At 39.8% G+C, this 24,446-nt stretch overlaps 2 protein-coding genes across 4 annotated transcripts in view; one reads left to right on the top strand and one right to left on the bottom strand.

Moving 5' to 3' along the window:
* Positions 1–24,446, top strand: part of MTOR (mechanistic target of rapamycin kinase) — a 59,011-nt gene that overhangs the window by 14,215 nt on the left and 20,350 nt on the right. For both annotated transcript variants that reach the window (XM_065738082.1, XM_065738083.1), the window contains 8 exons: positions 487–633; positions 1,377–1,519; positions 2,612–2,774; positions 2,912–3,057; positions 18,263–18,338; positions 19,679–19,818; positions 22,791–22,891; positions 23,746–23,861. In XM_065738082.1, the coding sequence (XP_065594154.1) occupies positions 487–633; positions 1,377–1,519; positions 2,612–2,774; positions 2,912–3,057; positions 18,263–18,338; positions 19,679–19,818; positions 22,791–22,891; positions 23,746–23,861 (1,032 nt within the window). The remainder of the gene's footprint in view (positions 1–486; positions 634–1,376; positions 1,520–2,611; positions 2,775–2,911; positions 3,058–18,262; positions 18,339–19,678; positions 19,819–22,790; positions 22,892–23,745; positions 23,862–24,446) is intronic.
* ANGPTL7 (angiopoietin like 7) lies at positions 4,035–9,801 on the bottom strand. Of its 2 annotated transcripts, XR_010622319.1 has the most exons (6): positions 9,380–9,801; positions 7,679–7,779; positions 7,171–7,365; positions 6,120–6,318; positions 5,332–5,551; positions 4,035–4,878 (listed from the first exon to the last, which is right to left on the bottom strand). XR_010622319.1 is itself a non-coding variant. In XM_065738112.1 (5 exons), exons 1-5 carry the CDS (start codon positions 9,756–9,758, stop codon positions 5,382–5,384), a joined length of 1,044 nt encoding a protein of 347 aa, XP_065594184.1. In that variant the 5' UTR covers positions 9,759–9,801; the 3' UTR covers positions 4,035–5,381. The 2 variants fall into 2 exon arrangements, 1 of the variants encoding a protein (XP_065594184.1); XM_065738112.1 differs by having other exon boundaries at positions 4,035–5,551.

The raw sequence follows: 24,446 nt of genomic DNA, 5'->3' as shown, positions 1-24,446 counted from the left end.
AAGAACTTAAACTTGTAGCCATTATCATTACTTTTTCTTTTGGAGGTTCTTAAATGTGAATTTCCCCTACTGTTTCCACGGTGTCAAGACCTAATACTGAGATAACAAGGTTTCATTCCCTATGGAGTAGGGCCAACATTTCAAAAACTCAATAACTGCTTTTTAATTTAGTATAGGACAAGCAGTGCATTGCTGTCCCGCATCTAGAGGTGAGATGAATAGAAAGAAAGAGTTTATTTTTAAAGTGAAGTTATTCTGCATTTTGTCCTTTCGTACTAGGAGCTATCTTAGTACAAAGTTATCTTAAATCTGAAAGGACTATCATTTGAATTCACTGCTTTATAGGCTGTAATAATCATTACTATGGAACACTGTTTGCTTCACAAATTGAGTTGTGAGATTGGCTAATCTCTATCATCCATATGATTTATAGAAAATTGCTTTATGTGTGTGGGTGTGGTCCTCATTGTGAACCATTTATTGTAGGGCTATACTCTTGCTGATGAAGAGGAGGATCCCCTGATTTATCAGCATCGGATGTTGAGAAGCAACCAGGGAGAAACCTTGGCCAGTGGTCCTGTGGAAACAGGTCCTATGAAGAAATTACACGTTAGCACCATCAATCTGCAGAAGGTAAAACTGGAGCTCTGTGCAGCATGATGGAGGAGCTATTGTCTGAACAAAGCATTTTGTTCAGTGCATCTATTCATTTGTTTACTTCTCTTTTCTGTTGCTAGCTTTGTACAAGGTCACGGTCAAGGTAGTGTTGGAGATTCCCTTTAAAATCAGAAGGTGCTAAGGGACTTAAAAGATAGAAGCAGCTGCATTGTGTGGCTGTTAAAAACTGTTGAGTAATCCTGATGCTTTCTTTTTATAGGAAGTGTCAAGAAGGCTCCCTTGGTTAAAAAGAATCATCTGTAGATTCTAGAGACATCTACTTCAGAGCCTATTTTTTTTTCTAATCAACTACTGCCCTCATATCTTACTGTTTATTATATTCTCTTCAAGCTGCTGTAGAATTTAATGGCTACATTAAGTGAAACAGTAAATGTTTGCAGCATTCAGCACAGTATCAGGACGGATAGGCTTCAAATTTCTGGACGTAAAATGTAATTCTAAATGCAGTAAGTATTGTTAAACTGATGTTTCAGCAGTGGCTTCAGCTCTTTAACGTTAAATATTTGTTGTGACAGGAATGAGCTTCTTAGAAATAAGACTGATCTTCTGCGAATTACTTGGTAGCTGTAAACGGATTTCAGAGAATTGAAAAGGGAATCTCAGAAATTTCGTTTGGAGTTGTAAAGAAGTAATGCTTCCTGTTGATGGACTGTGCTCTGTTTAGGTTGGTTGTTAAATTGTTTTGCTTTGTAACACAGGCCTGGGGAGCAGCAAGAAGAGTCTCCAAGGATGACTGGTTGGAATGGTTAAGAAGACTCAGTTTGGAGCTGCTGAAAGATTCCTCCTCACCATCCCTGCGCTCGTGCTGGGCCCTGGCTCAGGCATATAATCCTATGGCTCGGTACAGTAATCATGTCTTTTTCAGATTACTTGAAAATGCAGATGCAAGCCAGAGGTTATAAGGAAAAAGAAAGTTTCTTAAAAGCTCTTAGGTTTCATAAATAGAGTTCCTGGGACAAATCAAATAGTTGGCAACTTGATTTCATTTCCAGCCTTTGCAATTGGCAGCTCCATGATGTGCACAAAATCTTTAGTGGAATTCTGCGTATTAGTCTAGAAATAACATAAGACACTTAAAAGTGGAACTGGAGTATGAAGCACTCTCATGGGTCTGTTGCGGGTGAATAAAAATTCCATAGAGTGGAGTAAGCTGCTGTGCTTTATTGCAACCAGTATGTCTGGAGAAATGTAGGGTTTCTGTAAGCAGTTGTGCAGTTATCTCTCCATTATGATATGCACTTGTCATCTCAGTACAAAGAATCTGGCTACTGCTGTTAGGAAAGTGTTTGCCCTTGTTTAATTTTATGTTAATGTGAGCTTTGTCACCTATGCAATTGAAGGAGTGTGGTAAAAGCTCAGCCCTTCCTAGGTAGACTGAGGTAATGCTCCTTTCCTTCATACATGTTTGCAAATGCATTGCAAATCCATTTCACAGTATTCAGAGTATGAGCAGTGACAAGGGCAGTCACTGTCTTACTCATCACCGTTCCTCCTCTCCCCAAGATTTGCCACTAATGCAGTCTCCAGCTGTTGCAGTCCTCTAGTGAGTTCAGAATGTGTCTGTGCACGAACAGCGAAATGCCCGATCATTTTCACTGCATCCATGTGTAACCAAAGTCAGATGAGACCTCATCCTTTGTCACTGTTATTGCTGCTCTGAAGATTCTTTTCTAGCCTGAAGTACTTGCTAACATATGATTGTACCATTTCTTACTGCCATATTATCTCAGCCTATTATGTATTCTTAAAATGTAGGTATCAGTATTTGGTACAGTAGTTAGCTTTTATAAAAGTTGACTGCTGTGTTTTGAAGATGGACACATCTATGCTGTCTCTAGCTATCTTTCTCTGTATAAAAATCAAGCTTGCTCTCAAGTAGACTTTTTTCATGAATAATCTCCACCTCTTTTTTTTTTTTTTCCCCTCTATTCAGAGATCTCTTCAATGCTGCTTTTGTTTCATGCTGGTCTGAACTGAATGAAGACCAGCAGGATGAGTTGATCCGAAGCATTGAATTGGCCCTGACTTCTCAGGACATTGCAGAGGTCACTCAGACACTGCTGAACTTGGCAGAATTCATGGAACACAGTGACAAGGTAGACTTGTCAGGCTTTCTAACACTGGCTAGTTGACCAGTGTCTAGTGCATGGGACAGATGTAAAGAGTTCATGCATACTTTCTCACTTTATTCTTTTTTAAATTAATTTTCTTTTGATATATGTGCTCTACCCAGGGTCCACTGCCTTTGAGAGATGATAATGGCATTGTCCTCCTGGGGGAGAGAGCAGCAAAATGTCGAGCGTATGCCAAGGCCCTTCACTACAAGGAGCTGGAATTTCAGAAGGGTCCCACTCCAGCCATTCTAGAGTCTCTCATCAGGTAGGACCACAACTGTTGAGATTTTTTTTGCTCCTACATCAATTCCCAATTTAGGAAACCATTGGAATGAATATGGACAGTTCATAGAATTTCAGTATCTACCACAGGTCTCTGTGTAGGCTTAGCTTCTCTAGCTTGTAGGCGTACACTCCTGCTTGCTGAATTCTGCTACAGGATGCTACAGGAAGTTGAAAAGATGGGGATTGTTCTGATTTCCTCTCTTACCCCCTTCAAGTTCAGTATGGAGCTATTTGCCTTTAACACAGATGAAAGACTTCTATACCTACAAAGAAGGCAGAATAGCCAAAGCTCTTGACTAAGTTTCCGGTCAAATTCTACTCTTATAGTTTAGGTAGATCTTATTCTTCATATATCAAATGTACTGTATTGAGTAGGGTAGTGTACTGTCTTGAGCTTTGTCAACAAAAATGTTATCCTGGAATACATGTGCAGTTAATAACAAAGCAGAGGAAGCTACTGTGTATGTTCTGTAGCAGAGGAGTGGTCGTGTGCCCTCTCAAGAGACTTGTTTCCATTTTCATCTTGCAGTTGCTTTGCTCTGTTGTCTCAGAGTTTCCCCTTCTCTGCTTACCAGCAACAATGTTCAGTAACACATCTGGCTTCAGAACTCTGAAGGGATTGGGTTTGGTACTAAACTACCCATTTTCAAACATGAATCTGTTTCTTACCCTGGGAACATTAGTGCTACAATCTGGTATTGACAAATTGATTTTGGTTAAACAAAAACTGGCTTTATCTGTATGAAGTAATTTTTCAGTCCTCAGAATTCCTTGGAGTTTGCCTTCTTTTTCCCTTCCCCCCCATTCCGGCTTCTGTTTTATTTTTATTTTAATCCTTTGTCTTTTTATTTTTCTGATGAGAAAAAAAAAATAGAATTCAGTTTGGTCTGTTGTGCAGCTGTTTCTTTGTGCATCATAAAGCAAGTTAAGGAGCAAAGAGTTGAAATAAATCAGGGTTAAAAATGAATGACAATTTATTAGGAATCTTAAAGTTTAGAAATCTTTCAAATGCTCTTTCAAGACCACAGATAAAAGGGTTCAAACTAGAGTTCCATGCAGTTGAAATTGATAGTATTACTTGTCAAACAATTAATAGTCAGACATACATAAAGCAATTACTGAGTCGCTTCTATCTCCCTTTTCACACAAGACTGAATGATTTAAATTAGATTCAAGTCCTCTTTAAGGTGAACAAAAATAGATATTTTAAATATAACTGTCTTTTCCAACATATTCAAACAACAGTATGGCTGTGGGAGGAGTCTTTTTTTTAACGTTATTTTCAACACTGCGTTATAAAAGGGAGTAACAACATACTGATTTTCAGCATAAAATTTCCTGTTAACTTTCAGTCGGAGGATCTTCAGAACAGGTGTAAATATTTCTCAGTGTGTTGTGCTAGAGCATGATTCAGTAACTTTTGGATTCTCTGGTGTGTAGTAGTGTTTTGCTTAAGGATACAGTGGTTTCAGATGTTGGAGTGGAGTTGGTTGGTTGGCTAGGTCTTTATTTTTGCCAACTTGTTGTTTTTTTTCTTACTGCCTTATAGAACACTTTCATATCTGAACGTGAACATAATTTGGTGGTGGCCTGAAATGTTGTGCTTTAGTTTTCTCGGGCTTTATGAATAAGTATTATACAGGATATGGGATAAATCCTTCCTCCAGGGTACTGTCTGCTGCATGCAGCTGTCTGTGGGGACAGAAGCAGGAGATGGCAGTAAAACTTCAGGAGAGAACCTGCACAATATTAGCTTTTGGAGAATTGTTGGGCTTTGTTCTTCCTTCTGTGGGGCTGTAACCTGAAGAAAGATGCATCGAGAACACTTTGAATTGGTGATTCTCCATTGTTTGAGACCAATGTGTCACCTCTGTGGTTTGAATCCCTCTTGAAAGGAGTTAACAGCAATGCTTGTTCTTGACAGATGGAATGGGAACAAGCAGGCTTTCTTTTTGCAGTCCCTGCCTAACTGGTTAATACAACCCATTAGTTGCAGTGCTAGTGAAAGCACACCAGGAAGTTTTCTGGAGGTGCTGTAAGCGCAGGAGGTGTTTTGCATTTTGTTCTAACCTATTCTAACACAGTATTTATCCCTTTAGAAAGAGGAGGAGATAAGTGAGCCCTGATAACACTAGTGGCTGTATCTGGTGTGTGGTGTGCCTTAGTGATTCTGTGTGTACATACTATGCACGTTTTGCACATCCTGGATGAAGTGGACAGTTAAATGGTGGGATTAGTGTTGTCAGTTGCCCACCTTCTCCGTAGTGGCATCACGTTAGCTGTGTGATCAGATACTGATTTCCTCTATGGTTTGAAGTCTTCTGGCCGGATCTTCATCTCAACCCTTTTTAGGGAATAGGTTGATCCGTGCCACCCGTACCAGGTGATACCATCCATGTTTTTGGTGTGTTCTCCTTTGCGGTAGTAAACCCCGTTCAGGTTGGAATCTGTGCAGCAGTTGTACCAATATCCACCTTTTCAGAAAACAAATCAATAGATTCCCAGTGAGCCACTTATTTAAAATCAGGCATGTGTTGTGCTTATATCACAAAGAATTATTGCTTTGTTCTGAGGAAATTGTCCAGAATACAGTATTTAATTCTTTGAGGCTGTGACCCTGGTAGATGGTGTTACAGGTAAATTTGAGACTTAGCATAGATACTGAATACATAAATGCTTTACAGTTAAACAGACAATTTAGTCTGTTAGCTTTTCATTTTGTTGCTCATTCCTCTTGGAATATTTCTTTGCCATCTTTCTGACTGGGAGTTAGTGTAGGCAATGAATTTGGGTTCCTAGTGTGGGCATCTAAAGACCTCTTGAAGGTTTCTGAGCTCAGTAGCTAAAAATGCATTATTTTATTCAGAAGGATATCGACAATTTTTATTTACCTGTTGCATGGTTTTGAGCAGGAAATGAAAAAATAAAGAGCAAGGAGCAGTGGAGACAGTTATCTTTGTGACAGAGTCTTGTGTGCTCATGAAATGACTCGGCTGCTCAGTGGGGACAGTGTGTGTCCCCAGGGCATTTGTGTGCATTTACCTTTACGGAACTGAGCGCAGTCATCCACGCACTTGTCATTATCTTTGTCTTTCGTGCTGAAGGCTGTGTTGTTGTGGTACCTCAGGGAGTCACGTCCTGTGTTGCCAGTGTAGTTCCCCACAAACAGTCGGTAGCTGTTCAGTTCATTGCTCAGGGTGAACTGCTTGTATTGTGCATAGCGTATGTTACCTTCCCAGTCCTGCCACAAACAGTGAAGAAGAAATGATTGCTGTTAGAATGGTTACAAAAAGACTCCATGGCCTCTATTTATGGACTGTGTGTGTTGTGTGTCTTTTCTCAGTCCTTTTTTATGAGTCTTTTCTATCTCAGGAACAGGCTGACAGAACTTCTCTACTAAGGCAAAGAAACTTTCCAGAGCAAGATACCATGTTCCCAAGTCTGTGCACTGGTGTCAGACAGTATGTATGCAAACCTGGTTTGTAGCTCTCGCATCCAAGGGACTCATTCAATTGTGTGCTGCCTCGAGTTGCTTTTTTTCCTCTGAAAGAGCAACTTCTAGACATAAAGCCTTTCTGCTCACTTCTGTTTTACATTTCCCATCCCTCAGTGCAATTATGCTGACCATAAACTAACCCAAACCAGAACCAAGCCCTAAGGAGACAGAAGAAATTGGTTTTTTGGGTAATACAGTGCAAACTCACTTGTGCACAAACCAGAAGGAATTGCTGCAAAGCAGAAGACTTGGCCTCAAAATCTTTATCAGATACCTGAGTGAATATTTAAATCTGAAGTGGTAGCAGTTTGATCTGTCTGCACTGGATCGTGCAGGATTCTCTAGAGCTCACATTTCTTAAGTCATGGTCTGTATGGAGATCGAAGGTTGTAACCTTGATTTTTGCTTGCTGGAGAACATGGTTCTACTTAGTCCTTGAATCTGACACTAGGACCATCCTGCTTCCTTCTCCTCTAATTAAAGCATGCAAATTCCTTTGGGCCTTCTATAGTCATAAGAGATGGCATCTGCTTTTGAAGAACCACTCAATAATAATAGTAAAAAAATAAGCCAACAGGCTTTGGTTGCTGAAATTACCTCCAACTCTACCCTCAGAACAGTGGGACGTCGTGAAAGTCGGTAGATGTTTTCATTGCCCAGCCAAAAATCTCCCCGAATATTGCCAAATCCTTCCCTGTATTGTTTCCAGTCCCTATTGAAAGATGTCAAACCAACTTTGCGCCTCTGGATGACAGTCCAGCCACCTCCATCTGTCTCCATGTCACAGAACACCTAGAAGAGGAAGAATGCAGTACTGATCAGCAGACTTAGGAAATTTGATTTCAGCTGGAACAAGACAAGAAACAGTACTGTTCCAGGTTTTTCAAGTTGAAGAGCTTCCTGTTTTGTTTCAAAATAATTAAAACAAAGCACTGTTACCTGAATTTCTTATGTTTTGCCCTTTTTAAATGTACTTTCCTCCCAGGTTTGCCTATGTAAAGATGCTGTCTCCTAACTCAGCATGTGCTCTCTTTTTCTTTGTAGTAGATTTCTGTATTATATTTCAGGAGACACTTAATGTTTGTTGTGTACATTACATCCTTACCTCCAGATCTGGACTCCCCAGGAATTCATCAGGAGGTAGCTTGTAAACACCAGAGATACGATAGTTCCTCTGATAAAGTGATGAGCAGTCATAGACAGCATCTACTTGAATCAAAACCACGAAGTAAGACTCTGAGCAGTAAGAATAATGCCCTCCTCCCCCCAGCTCTGATTTCTTTAAAGCTGTATTTGTAGTACAAGAAATAATTAGTGAAGAAGACTTTCTACAAGTCTGTTTATGGTCTGAAGAGAGGTCTTTACTTCTTTTCACACTGCAACTGTAAAGCTTCTTATCTTTCAGCACAAACATCTATTTCCTGTCCCCTTCCGATAATAAAGCCTTATCCAGTAGAATGGGTGGGCCTGCTGCCAGGTGCTGCTTTGACTTGTGTGCTTAAACAGGTTAGCTGAGTTTGTGGGAGAGGCATGTTAGTCCTTCTTGCACTGAAGCTGTGACAGATACAGGTAGTGGTTTTTAGCTGCAGTCAGTCTCTGTAAGCCTCCTTCCTCCCTTTGCAGGAGCTGACTTGGTGCTGGTGATATGTACTGCTTCTGACAGAGCTAAACTAGCTGAAGCAAGGCTTTATCTGTTCTGACAGTTTTCAATTTAGTACAGACTCAGCGTGTCTTACCTGGCGTAGTCAGACATGTTTGAATTAAATATCTTCTGGGCTAGTTTATTGTCTGTTGTTACTTTTAATTTTTCCTATACTTTTACTATGGCTCCAGTGAATTTCATTCATGGTAAAATCTTTTAATACCTACTGTGAACAGTGAGTGGTGTGTCAGAACTGATCAACTGGAACTTTCTGCAAGCAGAATATAGTAAATAGAAGTTTTTCCTTAGCATTAAAAAACAAAGTGTGTGTATGTGTTCTTTTTCCTGAAGATGCAATCATCTGAGGTAATGGTAGTCTAAAAGAAATCTTAAGCTTGATGAAATCAATTTCTTTTTAAGATAAAAGCCAACAAAAACTGAAAGACACTCTTCTAGAAATCACTTTACAAGTAGCTGAACTACAAAATGCACCTGCATTTCACATTATAAGCCTGTGTAATTGCTGTGTGCATTGAAATCTTCCCCTAGGAAAGAGAGAATTTTGAATGATTTAAATGTGTTTTAGCTAGGCTTATATCACCACTTATGTGTTGCATCATGTGCACCTTTTGAATTTTGGAGAATTATCATTCAAATAAGTCATCAAGTCTCTTACTCTTGCTTAGAAATCATCATAAAGTTGTGGTTACAAATCTCAGTAGTGCTGGGAGAGCATTTCTAATTGCTTTACTGAATTCTGCTCCCCTGTCAGCACTGTGAACTCAAAGGATGTCTCTGCCAGAGCCATTTCCTCCCAGACCCAACTCTCTTTTTGGATTGGTACTGAAGTGCTGAGAAAGTAAGGTGTAAGACTGTATTCATCCCTGCACTAATACATTATCTGTTCAGTTTTTCCACTCTCTGGTAACAAACGTGCAGGTACTAAAATACAACTGGATCTTTGGACTTTTGACATGATGTCAAATAGTTTTGTTTTTTTTTTTTCCCTGAGGATCACCTGCGTACAGAAGTATTTTAAGCAGAAGTATTCAGTATGCATACTTGATAAGCTCATTAGTGGCACATGCTAGCGTTAAGAACTAACCATTAGTTCATTTTGTGCATTAAGACGTGCAGCTGGGAGCTTGGAAGCTCCCTCCTTACCAGCTGAAGTTTGTGTGACTGTCTGAGCTGCCTGGAGTTGCATGATGTCTATCTGGTTGTTCATTTCGGAGTACTTGCTCTCAGCATCGATGAGGCGGGACTCCATCTGCTTGGTGCTTCCTTCCAGCTCCATCACCTGCATGACCACATTCACCCAGTCGCCTTCCTGCTTCTTGCTCAGCTCCTGCAGCATTCTGCTCAGGTTGGCTACTTGCAACTTGAGCTCTTTAATTTCATCGCAGCACCCTATCATCTTGGACTGTGTGTTCCCATTGATTGTCCTCCTTTTAGGAGGCTTCTGCAGCAGTGCTGGATAGACAGCAACAGACACAGTGATAATGCAGAGCCATGCCAGATGAACAGTAGATCTTGCTTGCATTTTTGCTCACAGCAGCAGAAAAATTCCAACCGACTGCGGGTCGTCTGAATGCAGCTGGGGTATGTATGAGACTTTCTGCAAGTGCTACAGCAGAATGGTACCTAGCTTTCTTCCAATGAAGTGAGTCTTTGAAGGTGGAGCCTGAAGAATCAGCCTTTTTTTAGACCCCTCCTGTCAGAGTATGAGCTTTCTAAGTCTCTCTCAAAGCATCTTAAATACGTTTTTTCTGTTTACTTCCACCCCCTGAAGCTATGTGGAGCTTTCTGGCCCCTCCCAGTTCATCTTTGTATCAGGTATTTACAGGGTGAAATTGGAACAGGTTTCAGCCAGGAAAGGTTGGGAAGTGCAGGAGAGACTTCATCTGCCTTCAGGACAGAGCTGAGTGGGAGAGGGCTAGGAAATGAGGAAAGTTTCCAGTAATTTTTGCCTATTGGATTGTAGCCCTCTTGGTGACTAACTCTGGTACTTTAATAAGATGAGAGCCTTGGAGGTGCAGGATGTGAAAAGTCTGTTCAAACAGGATGGTTTTTTTTTTTTGAAAGTTCAAGGAAGGTAACTCCCTAGCAGATGCCCGTGGCTGCAGAATGTCATCCTAACGTTCTGTCCAGGAGTTGTGTAACTCTATGCTGCAGTATTCCATAATTTAGGGAATATGTTAACTAATTAATTTGTTTAGCATCTAATCCTCATCCTTCTGGACATTATTGTGATGGGAGTGCTTGTTTGCAGACTTCAGTGCTGTTCTTTTTAGAGATGGGATATCTAAGGTTGGTGTGCACAGAACTCTGCAAAATAGGTAAATCAAACCCTGTACTTCCGCTTGTGCATGGTGGACAAGCAAGAGGACATCAGTGCTGAAAGATGATCTAACTAAAGTTGACAAGAGATGTGTCTTGTCCAGAAAACAATCAGTCTAATTCCAGTGCTGTGGAGGCCAGTTTGCTGATAAGGCTTTAAGAGAGAAAGATGATCTATAGGTAATTAAAACATCCAGAGTTATATAAAGTGTAGGTTGAAGAATAACTTCATCTTTAGATCTTCAGGGTATAGGTCAAGCATCAGCTGGCAGAGATCCTGAGACTTCCCTTCTCCTTCTGCATCCTTTAACAGTTAAAAAGATAATTATAATTGTCTGTATAAAAGTTTCATCAGTGGTGTAACCTTTTGCTAAAGGTCTGCAGTTTTTCTTCTGGATCCTTGTGCATCAGCTTTTACTGCACAGGCAAACTGCCCCGCAGATGCCATATGTGTGGGTTATTCTCTCTCTGCCAAGCTTCTGATTGTGAAAAATAACAAAGATAAGATACAAATGAAAGGGTAAATGACCCATGTGTCTGTCCCTGGGGTAAATGTCATGAAAGTTCTTGGTGTCCAGGAAAGCAAAATAAAGCTAATCTTGCTCTTTTTACAAAGAAAATAAGAATAAACACAGCAGAGACATATTATCCCATTTAAAATTCTTTTGCTGGTCCAAAGCAGCTGCAGGATTTTGCTTAATTAAGATTAGAAAAGCTTTGCTGATCTCCCATTCTCTTTTAGAGAAATGGGAAACAACATCTAGCTGGTGCAGTTTCTCCTCTTTCTTTATGCTTTTAGCTAGATGCTTCATTTCTGTCTCTGATTTGCAGCACAGCTGGCAAGTAGCTTTTCTGCAGAACAGAAATGAGAACCCTCATCCTTCACCAGGGTGCAGATTAGGCAGATGAAGGCTTCAAAGCACTGAAGGGGCAGAACGTGTTAAAGTGGAAGAAGAGGATTTTCTGGTGCTCAGAGTTAGAGATCTCCAAACAGGCAGCACGGGTGCCTTGAGCTGCATTGTGGGTGACTACCTGTGTACTTCAGGCTGAACCCCTGCCAGGACCAGCTGGTGAGGCTGCTGTGTGGTGTTGCTGACCTCAGGTATCACCAGAGATAGACATAAGTGCAATTTGGTTGAAGCACAGAGGACACCTCTGTTGACAGAAGACCATTGGCATCAGTCATGTTGTTGTCACGGGCATTCCAGAAACCTTCCATAGCGGAATTGCTTTTATACTTCAGACCAGAAAGTGCCACTACACACGGATGAAAGCCTGACCTTTTTGTTCTGCCACTAATCCTGTCTGAGCCCTCTTCCAGCTGGAGCTTCTGTCATTCCCAGGGGCAAATTCTTCTCAGGCTGCCTGCGATGAGAAACATGTTTTTGTGGAGGCTGGAACAAAGAGCACGACAGGCCTGACTCTGGCTTCCTTACCCCAAAAAGCCACCCTGCTAACGTCCCAATCATGTTATATAGGAATCTGATCCTCTCTGCTGCTTCTCTAGCTTACAGTAACTCTTTTCTTTGTCTTGTACAGTCCAAATTCCCCCACATGTGATCTTGTGTCATGTGGGGCAGATCTGGAACAGAGTAACTCTTGTCCTTGCATTCCCTCTTGATTTAAGTTTTAGAAGTACTAGGATACAGTCAAGCTCCATGTTGCATCCAGATGTTACAAAACAGTGCAGAAAGGCTTCTGAATCCCTTTCTAAACTATTTAATTGAAAATGAGACAGCCAGAGTTTTATTTCACATTCAGCCTGTGAACTGTATATTGTACTTCTGGACATCTTTCTGTTCTGTACTTTGGTTTTCCTGAGATGATGCTACTTTGTTCTGTCATTTTGTTCTCTGTAAGGTACAACAACAAGCATTATGCAGGATTGGAAAAGAACACAAATATTCACATCTGTCATTGCTTTTGAGGAAGCATTAAAGTGGATGTAGGTGGACATCTCTGTTGGCAGAGACCTTAGCACTAATGGAATTTGAGGTTTTTTTGGAAGTTGAGTCTCTCTATGTTGCATGGAAAGTAGTAGTCTATTATCCACATTGGTGTAAGTTGTTACCAGATAAGATCAACTGTAGAAGTTGACAGTCTATAGAAAATGATTCCATGAGTTTACTTAAAATAGGACTCTAAATTCAAGTTGAATTTGGGAAAGTGGCATAGCTATGGGTGTAACTAAAGAGAAACTGGTTCCCTGATAGCTGAGTACGTCCCAGTTTTATTTTTGACTTTCCCTTGGCATTGATAGAGAAATTCAGTCTGAAATTCATTGTCCTACCTTTCTTCCATTGTATTTTGTGTTTGGAGGTACTCTGCTACATGGTAGCTCAGAAGATGAGATCTTAAATTCAAGAACATGAGGCAAATTCTTTTAACTTTCTTAAGGATGTAGATTTGAAGTGGTTGGGACAGTTAAGTAAAAACATCATTACAGTTAGCATGTGCCTTAAGATGTTGGTTTGTGTTACGTAATTAGAGAAGTATATTAATATCTCTTAATTGGAACCAGGTATCTGACCCTGGAGGGCTGGATTAAATTAGAGATGGGTGTAAATGACTGCCTTCTCTGTAAAGTTTTTCTGGCAGGTGTTTGTGAAGCTGAGAGAAGAAAAGCTGTGCCCCGTGGCTATTTATTTGGTAGCCAGTCATTGCAAAACCCTTAACACATATCTGGCAAATGCTTCAATCTAGCATTCCTGGTGCCTGCTGAGATGGCAAAGATGCTCAGGTCTCTCCTGGCAGAGCCCCGATGTCCATGCTTTGCCAAAGCCTTCTGAAGATCGCTTTTCCCTTCTAGACAGCCAGGAAGCATGGAAAAGTGTGGAACTGTTCACCTCTCTAAATCCCTAGTAAAGACAAATGAAATTGTACTATTCTGCAACTAATTATTATAAATATGTCAGATAGGAACTGGTGAAACGAGTGAGAGAACTTGGTAAGAAACAGTGTGCTTCATGGAATTGTCACAGTTTTCACTGCTTTTTCTTCCAAAGCTTTTCAACGCTTTGGTTTGATTTCTCAAGTATTTATACTTGGGAATCTGACCAATTTTAATGCCTGTGAGCAATGAGTTGCATCCTTTTTTGGAAGGGTGAGGATTGGGAGCAGTTAGTCTGGTCTGTAAGCAGTCACTCATTGCAACTGTTTATTGAAAACGGCTCTTTGCTGGCGGTTTTTTTTCTGGAGTTTGTTGAATCAGGAATTCGGGGATGCCTGAACACAAACTGTAGAATTGAGGAAATTAGCCTATAAATCCAGTTCCTTGTGCCAGAGGATTATCTGTTCTCCAAAGTTGCAATAGCTTCCACTTCTACTCCCAGAAGCAAGCTCTTAGCACTTCTGAAGGGAAAACAAGCTTGAATTAGGTGAATAAAATCTGTGAGATGGAGGCTTGATTTTAAACAGAGTTGAGGAGATGACTTTGGCTACTTTTAGATGTTACACACGAGCTGCTTTATTGCAAAAATAAGTTTGTTATCTAATGAGCTTTGAGATGCTTTCTGGAGATAGAAAATGTGTATTCTCTCCCTGATAGACTTGGGATTTCTTGAAAAATCTCTAATATTAACAAAAATAAGTGGGGATGATGGGGAAGGTTCCAGGCTCTTACTCATTCTTGAAGATTTAATGTATTTCGAGTGATAGAATTTTGCTAGATATCCTCAAAGATACTGGACTGTATAAAAGGGAATATTTCTAGTGAGCATTAGAGATTATGCCTGGGGTTTATGGAGGAGGAAATCCATCAGTAGAGTGTTTTTCCTGCTGAAGACAGTAAAGTTGTTTTCCATTCACAGTTCATGTCTGGTTTCTGTTTAAACAGCCTTCAAAATATACAAGCAATAGGGGTGCCTTTCTCTTAGATAATGCTCTTCCTTTTGTGATTCTAGCTCAGAAACAGCCTTTGCACGTTGAAGACTTGTGTTTTCATTTGATATCTTGATAATCAATCAATAGGTTCACCTGATCTTTCACAACTAATAAAGTTCACAGATTGAAGGTTTTTGTCCAGGATTTTCTTATCAGAGAATCTGTCAGAAATAAGCACTTTTTCCCCATTACTGTACCATTCCATCCCTACAAACTGTTTTTCATTAGGCTTGTCACATCTTAACATTCTCAAGTGCTACGAACAGGTTAAGGTTGGGTTATTATATATATTATTATATAACAGGAGGGTTGGATATTCTTCTGGCTCAGCTCTCTCTTATACTGATTAACAAATGGGGAAAAAAAGGTAATCTTGGATTTATGCCTTCTCTTTACAAAGCTTTCTGTGCCCATCTCTTTTCCTTATCTGGCTGCCCCATATGTCTCTGCTGAAGACTGTATGCTTGAAATGTGGAAATTAATGTTTCTGATATTGTTATTGCCATCAAACTCAATTAGCCTGTACTGCTTTATATAAGTCCAGGTGGGCCAAACTCATTCAAACTGGTGGAAATCACTTTTGCAATTGATTAATGCTCATTTTGTAGGAAAGTATAAGGATCTTACGGTTTATTTTATTTTATTGGCCTTCTTTTTCACTTTATCCCATAAAATGCAAAATCAAATAATGGGTTTTAGGTAGTGAAATGATTGCAAAGTGTATTAGAGTCTGTGTCTTGAAACAGCTTGAGAAATCTTTTGCTGTCTCCGTTTTCTCCTTCTGTAGCTTTACTTTGTGTACCAATCTGATCCGTGTAAGCAGGCAAACAATACAGATGGCTTGTGCTTCAGTTAGAAGACTTAAAGTATGTACATATGGCATTTAAAAGATTGAATTTTTAAAGATTTTACTTGAGCATTTCTCTTAAGAGAAAACACTTCACAACTTAGTATGGAAATAAATGAAATGTAGTATAAAGGCACTGTTGGAGTGCACTGTAAATGTAAAAGGCATTTGGAGAGCATTAGGAGGAAGGCAGTCATGAAGACTGTGCACTGGATAACTAATATTGACTAGAAGCTGCTGTCTGTTTCTTATAGTAAATATATTTCAGCCTTTCCTCAAAGTTTGACACATGTACCCTGTGACCAGTGGCTGTGATCAGTGGCTTATCCCAGTCCAAGGAATTACTTAGCTTTACTCACGGTGTGGATCAGATCACTTATTAAAAGAGTGATCTATGGTTAATAGTAACAACACGGTGTCATATCTATTGCTATACATTCTTTTAAATCCAGGCCTTTCTCCTTCCCCTTCTTTTCTCTCCCTCTCCTTAAACCTAACAGGTACAACTTTGAGTACTGAAACATTTAATTGTACTGTGGACAGCCAAGAAAGTACAAAACAAAAAAAAGAATAATGGAGTGCACCAGGGAGCATCAGCAAAAGTGCAGTGCTAATTGTCAAAAAAAAAAAAAGATAATGGGACAATTTGTCAGGACACGTTGACAAGAAAGATAAGTTGGAAGTAATTAACTGCCTGACATACTAGAAGTGATGTTCCTGCCAGTGGCTCTTTAAATCATCAGGATATGAAATGTGACAACCATTTATCACTTTTATGGGGCGCTGCTGTCTAGCTTTCCCTTGGGAAGCGTGGAGTAGTATGCACTTTGACTATCTTACTTTAAGAAAGGCATGGATATATTCCCAAAGCTTCCCATTTTTGGGTGCCTGTCTTTAAGAGCTGGGACGTTTCTCTGGTACATTTTTAGTCTAATTTGACCTCAAGCCATTCCTAGTTCCTCTTTCCAAAGGTGTTTTACCTGACCTTGCCAGGTATCTGCAGTGTGTCAATGAGCTTGGTTCTTTAGTTGTTAAGAGAGGGAATTTTCAGTGACTATATATATATGTGTGTATATATATATGTGTGTGTGTGTGTGTGTATAGCACTTTCAAGTGTCCCTTCTCTTTACTGTCTGTTCAGATGACTCCCTTTAATACTGTAGATTGCATTGCTTCTTATGAATCAGTGCAACTCTTATGGGGAAAAGATATGTATATATGTGCTGTCATTCTGATAACAATGAACAAGGGGCATTTCTGCAAGCTACACCTATCTATAACAACATATTCAAAGATGGTTGGAAGTGTCTCTGCATTTCTGTCATTGACCATGTTTTGATAGGTTTTGCTGTTTCCACTCCCAGTGTTAACAAGTATTAATATTGGATTGTAATCTGTGTTGTAACATGCTCAGTTGTTGTGACATCACTGGGAATAGATTGCCCTTCTTGTTTTCCAGTGCCAATAGAGAAAGAGGAGAGCAATCAACCAGAATCTGAAAATAAATAAGTCTTGTAAAATAGTAGGAGCTCCATAAAAAGTTACTTTCCGTATTAAGGAGGTGCTGAGCAAAAACACTGATAGCCACCAACCATCGTGGAGATGGAGCCGTTTCCAACTGTAAAATAAAAAATAACCATGTGAAATAAAAATGATTTAGATCACATCATTTGAGCTGGTGAGACAGGCTCAGGAGTTGTCTATTTGCTTGTGTCTCACAAAATTCAGGTACTCTTGCAAAACAAGGTGAGTGTGTTTAACTCCATGGGATGCTGTGGTGGCAGGTGTCTCTGGATTGGTCTGGAAAACAGGCAAGAGAAGAGTACTGGTATGAATTTGCCCAAGTGCAGAGGTGTTATATGAAGCTGAGTGTGGAAGTGCATGCTTCTTGTGAAGTTGGCAGCTTTGTCTGCTGTTTTAGTGATGTGGCTCGTTTCCTGGAGTATTAAAATCTTGACTCACATTTTCAAATGAGTTGGTGGTCTATTTGAGGCAGATGGGGGGGGAATATCAGCACTGTAAAGCTCTTAGTAAGTGCAGCTGGTATTCGATGGCAGGAAGGTCTTGTATACATAGAAGTGGGTAAGATGGAAAAAAACACTAGGGAGGAAGTTCTAGCTTAAGAAAATGAGATTCTGAGGAAATTAAAATGAAGAAATGAAATATGAGAGCAGGCACAGAAGTTTTCCTCAAGTCCCCTTTTGATCACTGTTAAATCTTGTTTGTATCTCTAAATTTAATGATAGCAAGAGGGAAAAGTGATAGCTGGAGAACCAAAGCAAGCAAAACCTCAGAAGAATCCTTTCCAGTGTGGTTGCCAGTGATCTTTTTTTAAAGATAAAAGTCTTTCTCTGTATGTATACTTACATAACGCATTTGTACTGACTGGGCAAGATCTGCACCTTCAGTTCCTCCAATTCATGTGTCCTTCTGTGAAACTGGTTGTGCACAACTATGCATCTATTGGATGCATTTTTGCCTGTTGTGTAAAAAGAAAGCTGACATGGATTGTCATCTTACATGAGCACTTCCAAAAGGAAATCTCAGTGTGGGAGGAAAGACTTCATATAAATTTCCAAATGGAATTCTACTTAATCAGTAGTCAGAAAATGCCTTGCAGTCTGGTTTTATTTCCAGTATGTGGTGTATGTGGTCCAACCTTTCTTAACACTGTATCCAGTAAGCTGCTTACACTGGTAAAGTGAAGCTAGCAGACTGCTGTTCAGCATTAATAATCACATACAATCATTGTTCTGTGTAACAGATCTTGAGAATATATGCAGAGAATATACGTACCCCCTACTGTAGCCATTGTGTCTCTTTGTTAGTCTAATCATTCACTTAAAAGTCTTAAAGAAAAAGGAGCGTGATCCATTGGTACTGCTAACTGACAGAACTTGATACTATCAAGGAGAAGCTCATAGCAGCCTGAGTGCTGCCAGCTGTGTTAAATGATCTTTCTCTTCCCACTTATACAGCATTAACAACAAACTGCAACAGCCAGAAGCTGCTGCTGGGGTGCTGGAATACGCCATGAAGCACTTCGGGGAGCTGGTGAGTCTTGATTCCTTATGCCTAACATTATTTTATTTTGAACTCTTGTTTTTGCTATGCATTGGGAAGAAAGGGAATAAGTTCCTGTTCTGAGCCTTGAGTGCTTGAGAGTTTTTGGGAAACTGTTCTAGGTAACAGCCTCCAGGTAAGAATTTAATATAAGGTAAGCCTCTAGCTTCTCTCATTCAGGAAGCACGTGAATCTGTCAGAGAGTTTATGGATGCCTTTGTAGAGCTTAATGTGCCTTAGGGAGATTGTTTGGTTAAAGAAAGCAACCCTCGAAGCACAGTAGACTTGCCTTTTTAGTTAGGAGCTGCTAGAAAGTGGGAACAAGTTTAAGCTCATTCAGGTTGAATTCCTCTGGTGTTAGGATTATGTGAAGTTTTGACCTAGACTGTAAAATAGGTCCTTCTGGGAGAAGTAATGACTTCAGAACATCTTTGTACCTTCTTATGAATCTTTCTGAGGATAGAGCACAACTCCTTGTTACTTAATTCTGACCTCACTTTTGAGAAGGCATGTTTTTCAATATGCAGAGTTTCCAGTGCAAAGAAATTAGGATCTGTGAGCTCTGCTTTCAGGAACTTACTTGAAATGTTGTGACTAAGCTGTGAAGGTAAAGGGCTGGTATATAAGCATCCTAAGTGGAAGACCTGGCATGCAGATTGTGGGTTATATTGACCATACCCAGCGGACTGAGAAAAGATTACATGCTGCAGCATGTGTCAAAGCATGAGCTGCCAAGGGCTGAGCAGAACAAACACTGGTAGAGATCAGTACAGAAAGGAGATCCAAGGCATTTTATTTCTTGAAAATTAGAAACAAAATCTAGGAACAGACCAAAGAGAGGTTTGTGCAGCTGATAAGGATCAACATTTGGCTTTTAAGACCTCTGCTGCAAACCATAGCCTTCTTTTGTAAGGGTTTTGGTTAGACCTGCCTGATCTACTGGAAAATGGCCTACCAGTAGCCAGACACACTGTGCCCACTATAGTTTTTTCTTTTCTTCCCTGTTAGTCTCACCAATCCTCAGCCCAGGACTGCTGTTCTAAGCTAGTATTTCAGTAGCAGGGAATTGGTGATGCATCCCTCTGGGTAAACCTGATTCATCGATTCATTTCTGTGGAGTTCAGTCAATGCTTAGAATTTGTTTTTTCATGAGCTCAAAGCTTTTTTTCTGTATCACAGACATCCAAGTGAATTTACTTCAAATCAACACAGGGCCAACTGACCGCTATAGACATAGAGCTTTCCAAGAAGGGTTGCAGTAGGTAATGTGGAATGTTGAATGCTAATGCTGATATTTTTTCTATATATATATATTTTTTTTAATCCTCCAGGAAATTCAAGCTACCTGGTATGAAAAGCTTCATGAATGGGAAGATGCTCTGGTGGCCTATGACAAGAAGATGGACACAAACAAAGATGATCCTGAGCTGATGCTAGGACGAATGCGTTGCTTGGAAGCGCTTGGAGAATGGTAAGAGGAAGGCTTGAAGACTGAAAGAAGTCCAGTTAGTTATATCAAGAAGTCTGTCCCACATTAAAATAATCTACAGCCTCTCCTTCTCTTGTTCTTTTGTATATTCTTGCTGTTTCAGAAACACAAGGTGCTCTACTTTTGAAGTCAGTGCCTGACTTTTCTGTGGGTTCTGTCACTTATGTGAAATTTTTGTTGCCATAATTTCTTCTTACCTAATAGTTCGAGCATTTCCAGAAGAGTATTTTCGTGGTAGTTGTAATCAGAAGAATATTCAAAGTGTATTGAGATGAACCATCTGATAAATTGAGGTCTGTAAAGGGGGATTTGCAGCCTGATAATTGCCATTGTTAAGAGATAGATAACCTCTCAGGAAACATTGACTGGGCAGGAATTGTCACAAACAGTCATAAAATGAGTTAATTTTGTCCCTCCTTTGTAAACTTTATTACTAAAGTATTAGATTACTTGTTGTCAGAGCTACTGTGCCCATCCAGAATGCAGTCTTCTGAATAACTGGTAGTGAAGTTGTCTGCTGCTCAGTAGTCACCTTAGTGTAAGACTATGCCAAATAAATTGCTCTCACTTTAAAATCCTTTCACCAACCCTCATGAATTACTGAATTTTTTGTTATCACTCTATTTAACACCCGGTAAACATTGCCTCTGTGAAAGATTGGGTCTTCAAACTCTGTGTTAAATGTGTGTTGTCAACAAGTAACTGATTAGAGTTGGTTTTCTTGAGAGGATGAGCTCGTAGTCACTTATAGGGTTGTTAGTTAAGTAGAGGCTTCTTTTTTTTTTTCTTCTCCCTGCTCACCTCAATTCAGAGAAGATAATGGAAGAAGACATATCCTGTGCACTGTAGTGTGGAGTTCTACCCAGGGGCATAACTGGTGCAGTTCAGGTGCCGCCTTTCTACTGAACTTTTCATGTCACTAGAGCTCTCTGCTGATGGGTCCTGACGTGAACCCATGGGATGGCACACAGTAAGGAGATTCCTCTTCCCTAAAGTCATTTTACTGTTGGAGAAGCAGAGCTGTTTGAGAAACCCAATTCTAACAGCATTTTTCTACTCCTTCTGTTTCTAGATGAGGGTGCGGCATATTGGGTGTTGTTTTTCTCAGTAGGAAAAATGAAGCCTTTTACTGGGCAGTTTTGCAGTCATCAGTTTTAGGATGATGGCAGCTCCCAGCAGAAATTCCTTTCTTCTGAAGAATCAGTGTTTGTGCAAAATATCCTTTCAGAGCCTTCTCTTTCCTCACATGTTAATAACAATTGTATAATAAAAAGATTCTGCTCTTCTCTTGGAACTAGAAATTGTGCATCTCATGATAGTCTGTAGCCATGAAAGCAACTGCTGTGCTTTGTCTCAGTCTTTTTTTCTGATATAAGAGAGAATTGTCACATCCAGGTAACATGTTTTCTTACAGCAAAGTTCTGCTCTCTGTAGTGTCTTTTGGCCTATAATATATAGCTGTTGTCTGTTTCTGCCTTTTGATGGGGCTTTCTGAGGCATTCTCACCCTTTTTTCATGTTTCTGTTTTTCCAGAAGGATCTGAAAGGCAGGTAGATGTATCAAAGAAATTGAACCTAAAATCTGAAGAATTGAATGCAAAATCTGTGACGTAGCAGATGACTGAAAGTGTTTAGAAAGGATCTGACTTTTTTGTTGTTTTCCTTGTAATATCTGTTCAAAAGAAAGTCTGAAAAAAAGCAGGGACCACTTACATGCTATCTGTGACATTACCAGTAATTAAGTATAGCTGAGAGATCCTATATTTTGTCTAAAATTAAAAGTGTTTTGTTTGTTCTTTCTACAATTCAGAAGTCCTGTTGCAAAGGTGCTGTCTGCCCTCTTGTAACTGATGTATACAGACATCATCCCCACACTGAGGGTTCCCTGGTTTGGCTGCCAATACTCCTCAGTAGCATTCAACATGATTATTTTGTGTTGTTGAAGTCTTCTTGACGTAGTATGACAGTTAATCTAGGACTGATGCTACACAGCATCATTATTTCAGTACTCTGTGCAGTGACATTTTGAAAGAACAGCCAAAATATTCTTGGCCATTTGTCTCCTGATGTGGTTATGTCTGCAAGAATCATGCTACTTCATTAGCATCTACTAGGTCTTGATTTACTGCTGTTGCTATTTGGCTTGGTTTTTCGTTTGTTGTGTTTTATTTTCTCCTGGGCCATTAAGCTGTCAGAATGACTGTCTTGCCTGTGGCATGCCATTGGTTCTGTTTGACTAACTCATCTTTCTTTTTGGGAGAGGAGAGGATGACAGTAAAGAAGGAAAGTTGGCAGCTATTTCACTGCTACGGAGTATCCAGCCTAATAAATGCTGTAACTGCAGCACCCACAGTACTTGGTTTGATTAACAGAACATTCACAGTTGATTTAAAAGACACCATATAAAAAATGCTGATGTTTCCTCTCAGCTGGAGATGAAATATCTGGAGTCCCCACTGAGATCTTGCTACAACAAGTCTTTGTAATAGGTTACAACAACACTTTTTCTAATTTAAATCTTCAAACTTGATTATGTGTTTATCTGAAGTGTTTGACAGTAAGAGCCATTTGTAAGCTGTTCATATAATATATTCCTTGTACTGAGGCTTCAAAAAAAATTCCTGATAACTTCTGCTCTTGTTTTTTAGTACCTTCAGAGTATTTTTTCTCTTGGATTTATGGACTGTAGTTCATAGATCCATTCTTAGAATAGGCAATTCTAATTGCTGAGGAACAAATGCGAACTTCTGTCTGGACTTGTGTTTCCAAAGTGTTGTGTATTCTTAAATTATTTTTGGATGATAAGATGTTTGTCATTGGATGTCTTAGTTGGCCAGGTGAGAAGAGGTGAATCCTGCTCTGCACTCCATGTAAGAAGAATTGGGCCTGTTGCTTGGCAAGACAAAATTATTGGAAGAAACTTTTCACTGATTAGAAATTGTGATTTCTTTGTAGGGGCCAACTTCACCAGCAATGCTGTGAAAAGTGGACCCAAGTCAACGATGAAACTCAAGCTAAGATGGCAAGGATGGCTGCTGCTGCTGCCTGGGGTCTAGGTGATGTATCCTTCTAGCTGTGCTTCTTTGATAGTGTATAACAGCCAACGATGTTGAAGCACAAATAGATTTAACTTCAGGGCCATAAATTATAAGAAACAGATGTATCAACACAATTTGTTTACACTGAGATAGGAAGTCAGTGTAGTTCAACACAGAAGCCCTTTGGAAAACCTGTGTTTATCTATGGTCTCTCTGTGGTGTCAAGTAACAGAGACTGCCTCATGGGTCTGAGTAGATAAGCAGTTGCTTAACTGGTCTCTTAGTTTAACACTGAACATAGCTTGGACTTGAAATGAGGTGAATAGAATTTTTTTATTTCTATCAGATCCTTATTTAGAAATGTGAACCTTGTTCCCCTTGAGTTTTGGTAGGTTATCTTGATTGAGCAGGCAGTCGCAAGTGGAATAAATCTATAGATGGTCCAAAAAATTGCTAATGCTGACAGCTAGGTATTTACTGAATAAATTACTTGCTGTCTGCCAGTCTCTGAGAAAAGTTAATCTTTTGCTCTGTGGAACACTAGCTCATTTAATGTATTGGCAGTGACATTGTACAACGTAAGAAGGATGTTAAAAATCCTCATGATGAATGTTCCTAGTCATGTAATATTAACTGAAGATCTTCTGACATCTGTCTTGAAGTAGAACTTGATTAATTGTAAAAGGTCAAGGAGAATTGGCTCAAGTGGGTATCAGTCTTCTATTCAAATGCTATAGGTAGAGGGAAGTAATAAAAGTTCCTGGTACCATACTGAATTTAGGCCTAGTCAGTTATGCCTAAGCACTGTAGCATAATTCTGATCTTATCTCACAGAGGGGGCTGTACTGATGAGGATATTTGTGTCTCTGCAGGTCAGTGGGACAGCATGGAAGAATATACCTGCATGATCCCAAGGGACACCCACGATGGTGCCTTCTACAGGGCTGTACTGGCTCTTCATCAGGACCTTTTTTCACTGGCTCAGCAGGTAACTCCTTCCTAGGCTTCCCAAAAGCTAGTTTAGCATGGACTAGGGTTACATGGCTCCACGGGAAGGCGTGCTATTTCAAAGCAGTTAGCTATAACATGTGAATTGCTCAATAATCTTTTTTTTTTCCCATTGATGTGTTAGACCTTGCTGATTGAGCTTGTTTTTTGTTTCTAGAAACACAGTAGTGAATATATCTGTACAGATTTTAGAGGTCTGGAGCTGTAGGGTGCAGAGAGCCTTAGCCATTCTTAGACTTCTTTCTTTTGTCAGTTTTCTAGATGAAGTGCAAAAGGATTATCTCAGCAAGGATTACATTCTGCAAGATACTCCTTGATAAAAGACATTAATGACATAAGACATGCATAAGAATCTCCATGAACATTGTTTGCACTTCTGCATATTGCAGCGTTTTCAGTGTAGTGCTTGTGTATCACATACCAAAATTTCTGCTCTGATTTTTCTGGCAGCAGTGATAAATCTTAAACTGAGATAAAAAAAATGGCAAGGAATGAGTCCGTAAGTAGAGCTGTATTGCTGTGCACAAAGGAGATTTACAGAGGGACTTTTCCCTGCTGTAGATGT

This window comes from Cyrtonyx montezumae, unplaced genomic scaffold (genome assembly GCF_038088225.1).
Source record: "Cyrtonyx montezumae isolate F1298 unplaced genomic scaffold, pur_monq_1.0 scaffold_21, whole genome shotgun sequence".
NCBI lineage: Eukaryota > Metazoa > Chordata > Aves > Galliformes > Odontophoridae > Cyrtonyx > Cyrtonyx montezumae.
Note: the sequence above shows the minus strand (reverse complement) of the source record. Positions and strands in the feature narration are given on the sequence as shown.